Consider the following 9,386-nt stretch of genomic DNA (forward strand, 5'->3'; position numbering starts at 1 on the left):
AAACCAGTACCATTCTTACTGACCTAGGCAGGTGGCAAGAGTTATTAGTTAAGTGGACCTTACAGCTCCACATATATAAAATATGCCAAAACTTTGTTGCCTAAAGGAACTAGTTGTTATGCCCAGCATGACATACATATACTTGTTTATGTATTCAGAACATTTATGGTAAATCTTTCATGCTTCATGTACCTTGTTTTTCTTTAATGTACATCTAAGTATTTTCATTACTAGGTCGTAACAACCAAGAGATGCCCATGTTCTGGATATTTCCATACTTCTTTGAGTCTCGTATTCTTGAATTTTTCCCAAGCTTCAGTATGATGGATTACCAGGTATGATGGAACCCAGTGAATCTGCTAAATGTCAGTTGTGTGCAATGCGAACAGGAATGTGAATGAAAGCAGACACAATGGTAGCAGTAGTCTGTAGATGGGCCACCGCCTTGAACTTTAATTTTGACTGCGTTGGAGGCACTGCAAACACTGTGGTGCTCATTAGGTGAACCGCAGATTCTGTATTTGTATTAGTCATACCTTTGATAACTTTGTCACACTCCTACAGTTTATTACGTACCTTTAACTCATCTGTCATCTGTCCCTTAACTCATTTCTTCTGCTACGTTTTCAGTGTGACAGAATTGCCACTAATTTCAACAGGTGCATATTGCAGAGCTGAGAGGTAACTTGAGGAAGAGTGTTTCATTTTTCCCAGATGTTGAAATGTCAGTAGCTTGATGGGTAATGCCCAGCCCTCATCAAAAAAAAACCCAAAAAATTAAGATCTTTCATCTCCAAAACTGCTGGGACCAGAGTAGAACAACAGCAATGGAAATTTTTGGAATTACGTAATAAATGAAGTTGTCAGTGACAAAGCAATAATCTGGCATCAGCTTCTCCAATATTGTATCCATTCTGTAAGTTGTTTAAGAACACATACTTCAGTGACTTCTGAGAGACCAATCATGGGTATTCATGATGTTAAAGTTTTGTTTTCTCATATAACGACTCTACATAATATTTGACGTGCCTGTTCCAGACAACATATTTGTATCTTGTAGAATGGAAATTTGTGGAAGAAAATTGGAAACTCGTGCTAGGCTAGACTCTGCGTTCCTGCTAGTGTTCAGAGATGAGAATTTTTGTGAGAAGTCTCTGAAGGCAGTGCTGAAAAAAGCGGTGCTGAAGAAAGCTGTGCTGATTGGATTTGCAACTTTGTAATTATTCTGAGATAGGTTAAGATGCATGTCAACTCTTGTACTGCCAGGTAGACCAAACGGTATAGTTCTGGTTTTTTTAATGGGTTGCTCATGGGTTGTAGAACGAACAACTGGAATGTTATCTCGGGTATCCCATGCAAAAGAGCAAAAAGGGATAAGTAAAATAGGATTCTTGTAGTGTTGGGAACTTAGTTTCCTGAGTCTAGCCTGATATTATGGTTGCACAAATTTAAAAATACATGAGACAAAATACTTGCTCTAGAATTTGTAACCTAATTTGGGGTTACAGTCTGTTATATAAAGATGAAAATTTCATAAGGCACATACAAAGATAATAAATATGTAAATAATTCTGCCTGTGCTTAGCATTCAGTTTTAAGACTCTCTTTCTATGGTTTTATTTTTCTAGGTAGACTATGATAATCATGCACTTTATAAACACGGCAAGACAGGTCGTAGACAGTCCCCTGTCCGTATCTTCACGAACCTCACCCCAAGTATGATTGTACTTCCTGTAGAAGAGGGTTATAGGTAAGATGTGTTAATGCTCAAGTGACTGAAAGAGTGTGCTTGTTATTAATTAGGGCATAAGGTCTCTAAAGGACTTTGAGATGGTGCTGTTCGGTATTGTCTTGCCTGACTTTTGGTTGTCAGGCTCAAGAGCACATTTCTCTGTCTCGTTCCAAGGTAGCATGTTCTATAAACAATGTGTAGGCGAGCCGGGCACTAAAAAGAGGTTTATGTTTTCCAGTGTGGAATGATGAGATTCCTCAGCTAGTCCATAGGAAAGGTTGTGTGTGCCTATGAGAGACAGAGATTTACAGCTATCCCTGATAATCAGCTTGGTTGAGAGAGTTAATAAAATGAACACTAAGAGAAGCATCAAGGACAAAGGAATGGATTTGGTTTGATGTACTGCTGATAGTGTTGCTAATTTGAATTCAAGCACCTGAATTTTACTATTTGGAGGTACTGTGTTTAAATGATTATGAGGCTCTGGGCCTCTGATTTTTCAGTCCTTATATTTATTGTTGAGCTTGTATAAAATTAATTTATATAGCTTCATGAGCAAATAGTGGACTAGTACTGGTACTAGTGGCACTTAGTGCCATGGTCTAGTTGACATGGTGGTGTCAGGGCAATGGTTGGACTCGATGATCCCAGAGGTCTCTTCCAACCTGACTGATTCTGTAATGTATTCTGTAATGTATTAGTACATTTATAATTTTTTTTCCAGGTTTTGCACTATATGTCAGCGATATGTTAGTTCTGGTAACCAGCACTGTGACATATGCAATTCATGTATGTCAAAAGTAAGTATTTGGGCTTCTTTCTGGATAGAAGAATAACTTCCGTAGTTTTTGCTCTAGTAAAAACCTATTCTGATATTGATTTCCTTGGGAAACCCGAGACAGTCCAGTTTTGTAGACTACTTATTACCTTCACAGGACATCATTCATAACCCACTGGGAATTAATTTCTGTTTCCCCCAATTCCTTTGTGTTGGAAAGAGGACAGGAAAGAGGACTTGCCACTTACACCATACCTTATTCATCAGTGATCTGTTGATACATACACGTCTTCTTATGTTTCAGAAGTTGTAGAACTTGCCAATTTCAAAATGCAGCCATTTTGCTGCAGTTGTCTCAAATTCTCAAGACTGTTGTTTTTAAGTTACAGTCCTTCCTACAGAAGACCTGTTTCTGTAAATAATAGGGACCATATCTCAGTAGTTCAGTTTTAAGATAGAATCAGTGGGGTTTTTTTTAAACAAACAAATTTATTCATCTTTTGTAGGATGGTAGACGATGGAAACATTGTGTTCTTTGCAAAAAATGTGTAAAACCGTGTAAGTACAGAAAAATACTTTTCTAAATAAAAGTACGCTTACTGTTTAAGCTATAGTCCAAAGAAGCTGAGATGAAAAACCAGAAGAGAAAACATTCTGTAAAAGAAATAAAATGTGATCACTCAGAAGCATAAAGGAAAAATCTCAGTTTCACACAAGTTGCCATTCGATAACTTAGGTATATTTGCACTGTGTGGAAATGTGATAAATTCTTGCCAAGGGGTAGTAAATCCCATTTATATTTGTTATGGAAAAACTTAAATATTTTGATTGTTATATAAGTGTTTCCTGATTTTGTAAACTCTTTCATTAGAATTTTATAAACACATGGGCAATTACTAAAATGTTTGTGAGAGCATGATCAAGTTATGTTTCATACACAAATGCAGTGTGTTTATAGCTGTGTTTAAATAGCTGACACAATCATTTTTGTTACCAATACAGAAATTGTAATTTGTAATTCTGTTTTAACATCTGGACTATTTTTCATGTTAAAAGTGCATGCATGATAATAGTTCTAATGGCAAAATAGTTCAGTTATATTGAAATAGTTACATCTATGAAGAAGTACCTGGCTGCCTTCTGAAATGTGATAAGGGACCAGAAGCTGACTACATGCATCTCTGTAAAACTAAAACAAAATTAAAAACCTGGTAATATAGCCTGTATTTAAAGCTTAGTTTCAGAATGATCATTCTAAACCTTTTCAAGATCATAAATCATGTTACTTATTTTGCAGCTTGGTTTCACTGTAACAACTGCAACTGCTGCGCTCTTCAGAACCACACTTGTGAGAAGACTGATGCTGGCTGTTTTGTTTGTGGCAAGGCAGGTCACAAACGCAGTACCTGTCCCAGTCTCTCCCGCACCAGAACAGCTTGCCAGTAAGTGTGATATTGCATTAATATAATAAAAGAGAGCATTCAGATGAGATTAGATCTTTCATGGAAACGATTTAGAAAGAGGTGATTTTTGGCTTTGGGTGCTGATGCCAGCTTTCACTGTTGTCCACTTGCTGGGGAGTATGTACTGAAGGAGGATATGATAAAAAACAGGCAGGTCACTTACTCTGCCTCCCGATTCCTTAACTGTGGCTTTTCTTTCAAAACTGATTCGTATGGATCCCAAATGTGGTTAATAGTGCATGGTATAGCTCTGTCAAGAAGATACAAAATTAAAGTAATGAAACACTTTTATCCCCTTCAGATTCCTCATGAAAGGGCAGAGAAAAGAGTCATGACACTGTTTTTATTGCTTCCTGTCTCTCTTGCTTTGTTGTGGCATCTTTTTCTTTTTCCTTCTGGTATTTCAGGTGCTCTCTGTAGTACGGTCTAAATCTCCATGATGTAAGATCTGTATTAATGAGGATCACATTAAGTACTTATTTTCTGCTATGATTGTGCTTCTATACCATAAGCAGGTACATACTTGTATGTATCAAAAGACAAAAAAAAATTGTGTGTGATGGTCTTCAGATGGAATGAAGTGAAAAGAGGAAAGGAGATTTGCTGAGAGATGATCCAGCAGTTGGCTCTGTCTTTCCAGTTTGGGATAGTTGGCCCACACTTCTGTTAACTTCCTCTCCAGAGTGTGTGGGAAGGTTTGTGATTCTCGACTTGAATGGCTGTAGCAGTGGAAATGCATATCTCCCCTCCCAAAAGATGTACAGCTACCTCCTCCACAAGGAAGAGGAGGAGAGTTTTAGTGGTTGGAGACTCCTTCCTAAAGGGATCTGAGGGCCCAATATGCAGAGCTGACCCCCATCACAGGGAGGTCTGCAGCCTGCCTGGAGCCCGGATCAGGGATATCAGCAGGAAACTCCCCAACCTGGTGAAGGCCACAGACTACTACCCCCTGCTGATCTTCCAGACAGGTGGGGAAGAAGCTGCATCCCATAGTCTGAGGGGGATGAAGAAAGACTACAAGGCCCTAGGACGGTTGGTGAAAGAGTCTGGAGCACAAGTTGTTTTCTCCTCCCTATTTCCATTTTCAGGTGATGACGTGGGATGGAATAGTAGGATTCTCTCTATTAACGCCTGGCTACGAGACTGGTGCTACAGGCATGGCTTTGGGTTCTTTGATAATGGCTGGTTTTATAAGACACCAGGCGTGACAGTGATACATGGGAAAGGTTTATGTCATAGGGGCAAAAGGGTTCTGGGACAGGAATTAGCAGGGCTCATTCGGAGAGCTTTAAACTAGATTCGAAGGGGGATGGGGTAGTAGCTGGGCTTGCACCACTGGGGCAACGCTCTAGTGTTGAGGTAGACCAGGAGGCCCCCCATCCCCCTGGTGTGAAATCAGGGGGTGAATCTGGGATGAAATCGGTGTGCCCAGCTCGCTCCCTGAAATGCCTGTACACCAATGCACACAGCATGGGGAATAAGCAGGAGGAGTTAGAAATCCATGTTCGGTCGGGGGGCTATGATCTAGTGGCAATTACAGAGACTTGGTGGGACGCCTCGCATGACTGGAATGTGGTCATGGATGGCTGTGTCCTCTTCAGGAAAGACAGGCCGCTAAGGAGAGGTGGTGGAGTTGCTCTTTATGTGAGTGAGCAGCTAGAATGTATTGAGTTCTGTCCAGAGGCGGATCAGGAGCGAGTTGAGAGTTTGTGGGTGCGAATTAAGGGGCAGGCTGGCAGGGGTGATACTGTTGTGGGTGTCTATTACAGGCCACCGGATCAGGATGAGGAGGGTGATGAGGCCTTCTACAGGCATCTGAGAGCAGTCTCGCAATTACAGGGCCTGGTTGTTGTGGGGGATTTCAACTACCCTGATATTTGCTGGGAGGCCTACTCAGCCAGCCATCCCCAGTCCAGGAGGTTCCTCCAGTGCGTTGATGATAACTTTCTGATGCAAATGGTGGATGAGCCGACTAGGAGAGGAGCGCTGCTGGATCTTATCCTCACTAACAAGGAGGGTCTGGTTGAAGAGGTGAAGGTTGAGGGCAGCCTTGGTTGTAGTGACCATGAGATGGTAGAGTTCAGGATCTCATATGGCAGGAACAGAATAGCTAGCAGAATCACAACCCTGAACTTCAGGAGGGCCAACTTTGGCCTTTTCAAGCAATTGCTAGGGGAAATCCCATGGGACAGGGTACTAGAAGGTAAGGGGGCCCAAGATAGTTGGTTAGCATTCAAGGACTGCTTCTTCCGAGCTCAAGATCAGAGCATCCCAACAGGTAGGAAGTCAAGGAAGGGTACCAGGAGACCTGCATGGTTAAACAGGGAACTGCTGGGCAAACTCAAGTGGAAGAAAAGAGTGTACAGATCATGGAAGGAGGGGCTGGCCACTTGGGAGGAATATAAATCTGTTGTCAGAGGATGTAGGGAGGCAACTAGGAAAGCTAAGGCCTCCTTGGAATTAAACCTTGCAAGAGAGGTCAAGGACAAGAGAAAGGGCTTCTTCAAATACATTGCAGGTAAAGCCAACACTAGAGGCAATGTAGGCCCACTGATGAATGAGGTGGGGGTCCTGGAGACAGAGGATAAAAAGAAGGCGGAGTTACTGAATGCCTTCTTCGCCTCTGTCTATACTGCTGGAGGCTGTCCTGAGGAGCCCCGGACCCCTGAGGCCCCAGAAGAAGTCAGGATAGAGGAGGAATCTGTCTTGGTTGATGAGGGCTGGGTCAGGGTCCAATTAAGCAACCTGGATGTCCATAAATCCATGGGCCCTGATGGGATGCACCCGCGGGTGCTGAGGGAGCTGGCGGAAGTCATCGCTAGGCCACTCTCCATCATCTTTGCTAAGTCATGGGCAACGGGAGAGGTGCCTGAGGACTGGAGGAAAGCGAATGTCACTCCAGTCTTCAAAAAGGGCAGGAAGGAGGACCCGGGTAACTATACACCGGTCAGCCTCACCTCCATCCCCGGAAAGGTGATGGAGCAACTTGTTCTTGGTGCTATCTCTAGGCACATCAAGGATAGGGGGATCATTAGGGGCACTCAGCATGGCTTCACCAAGGGGAAGTCTTGCTCAACCAACTTGATAGCCTTTTATGAGGATGTTACCCAGTGGATAGATGATGGTAAAGCTGTGGATGTGGTCTATCTCGATTTCAGTAAAGCGTTTGACACGGTCTCCCACAGCATCCTCGCAGCTAAACTGAGGAAGTGTGGTCTGGATGATCGGGTAGTGAGGTGGATTGTGAACTGGCTGAAGGAAAGAAGCCAGAGAGTGGTGGTCAGCGGGACAGAGTCCAGTTGGAGGCCTGTGTCTAGCGGAGTCCCTCAAGGGTCGGTTCTGGGACCAGTTCTATTCAATATATTCATTAATGACTTGGATGAGGGATTAGAGTGCGCTGTCAGCAAGTTCGCTGATGACACCAAACTGGGAGGAGTGGCTGACACACCAGAAGGCTGCGCAGCCATTCAGAGAGACCTGGACAGGCTGGAGAGTTGGGCGGGGAGAAATTTAATGAAATATAACAAGGGCAAGTGTAGAGTCCTGCATCTGGGCAAGAACAACCCCATGTATGAGTACAAGTTGGGGACAGAGCTGTTGGAGAGCAGCGTAGGGGAAAGGGACCTGGGGGTCCTAGTGGACAACAGGATGACCATGAGCCAGCAGTGTGCCCTTGTGGCCAAGAAGGCCAATGGCATCCTGGGGTGTATTAGAAGGGGTGTGGTCAGCAGGTCGAGAGAGGTTCTCCTCCCCCTCTACTCTGCCCTGGTGAGGCCGCATCTGGAGTATTGTGTCCAGTTCTGGGCCCCTCAGTTCAAGAAGGACAGGGAACTGCTAGAGAGAGTCCAGCGCAGAGCCACGAAGATGATTAAGGGAGTGGAACATCTCCCTTATGAGGAGAGGCTGAGGGAGCTGGGTCTCTTTAGCTTGGAGAAGAGGAGACTGAGGGGTGACCTCATTAATGTTTATAAATATGTAAAGGGCAAGTGTCATGAGGATGGAGCCAGGCTCTTCTCAGTGACATCCCTTGACAGGACAAGGGGCAATGGGTGCAAGCTGGAGCACAGGAGGTTCCACTTAAATTTGAGGAAAAACATGTTTACGGTGAGGGTGACCGAACACTGGAACAGGCTGCCCAGAGAGGTTGTGGAGTCTCCTTCTCTGGAGACATTCAAAACCCGCCTGGACGCGTTCCTGTGTGATATGGTCTAGGGAATCCTGCTCCGGCAGGGGGATTGGACTAGATGATCTTTCGAGGTCCCTTCCAATCCCTAACATTCTGTGATTCTGTGATTCTGTACCTCTGTTGCATAGTGAGATTCTGATAGTTAATTCATGAAACCTCATCTGTTTCTTCTGTCAAGTAAGATACTATTCTGTCCATTGTACTGGAATGGTTTAGTCCTTTCAGGAATGGTTTAGTCCTTTCAGGCCATCAGTTCTTTCTTTTGCTGCAGAAGATAACTTATGTTTCTTTTTCTAATAAACACATCTGTATGTTTTATTTGTTAAAATTATTCAGTGTTTTGTGTTATGAAATACATCCTTTGTCAGAGACAGAAAACAATCCACTTGCTAGTTATATTTAGGTCCTGTATTTGCAGGAGTCTTCATAATGTTGTTAAACTTTATATACTTTCTTCTAAGCCTTTCTGTTACATATTTGTGCAGTATATATGAGCAGGAAAGTCTGTATGCGCTTTTTTGTACTTGGTGAGTGGCATTTCTTAAGTTTTCTACATCCGTTTAAAGGTAAATGCCGAATAAGTACATAAATGAAAAATAATTAATGGCAATAAAGTGGAAAAACAGTTTTAGGAAGATTAAATGTCTTAACATTGTAAGATGGAATGTTCCTTGTACTTTTTGGGACAGTACTTTTGAGTTCATATACTTACCTGGACAGATTATTTAAAATGCCAGCAAATGTAGAAGTACGTTCTCTGTTTTATTCTAATCTATATATTCCTTTTTTTTGCTTTACAGAGCTGACAAAAAGCAAAGGCAGAAGACTCTAAAGAGGGTAAAGATGGGGATCTGTAAAAGATCAGCTATGAAGCATGCCATATTCTCCAGGAAGAAAGTAAAGAATAAGAAAAAAAAGACGTGACTTTGCTTGCTGATAAATAGTTGTTCATTTTTTTTTTTATGGCCAACCTTTGATTCCGTTTTCCAAAAATGTTAATATTAACATCCAAAATAAAACCTGAATGAATTAAAAGTGACAGTTCTTTTACTTTACATCATTACTGGCACAAAAAAAAAAATTAGCTGAGTAGACCACACACTTATCATGTATTTGTATAGTGTAGCAATTCTGTGTGTTTTAGGATCAGCTATTGGTCTGGTTTAGCAGGAGTCTGAAGTGAAGGCAGGAGTGCTGCTGAGAGGTGAGGTGTTGGTGGACGCTGTG

At 42.5% G+C, this 9,386-nt stretch overlaps 1 protein-coding gene across 3 annotated transcripts in view; it reads left to right on the plus strand.

The window, feature by feature from the left end:
* The window catches only part of LOC137664733 (phosphatidylinositol 4-kinase type 2-beta), a 45,884-nt gene extending 36,686 nt beyond the window's left edge, over positions 1 to 9,198 (plus strand). For all 3 annotated transcript variants that reach the window (XM_068403129.1, XM_068403131.1, XM_068403132.1), the window contains 6 exons: positions 235 to 335; positions 1,629 to 1,750; positions 2,457 to 2,532; positions 3,017 to 3,068; positions 3,808 to 3,952; positions 8,960 to 9,198. In XM_068403129.1, the coding sequence (XP_068259230.1) occupies positions 235 to 335; positions 1,629 to 1,750; positions 2,457 to 2,532; positions 3,017 to 3,068; positions 3,808 to 3,952; positions 8,960 to 9,083 (620 nt within the window). In that variant the 3' untranslated portion in view covers positions 9,084 to 9,198. The remainder of the gene's footprint in view (positions 1 to 234; positions 336 to 1,628; positions 1,751 to 2,456; positions 2,533 to 3,016; positions 3,069 to 3,807; positions 3,953 to 8,959) is intronic.
* Positions 9,199 to 9,386: the final 188 nt, after the last annotated feature.

Source organism: Nyctibius grandis, chromosome 6, assembly GCF_013368605.1.
Source record: "Nyctibius grandis isolate bNycGra1 chromosome 6, bNycGra1.pri, whole genome shotgun sequence".
NCBI lineage: Eukaryota > Metazoa > Chordata > Aves > Nyctibiiformes > Nyctibiidae > Nyctibius > Nyctibius grandis.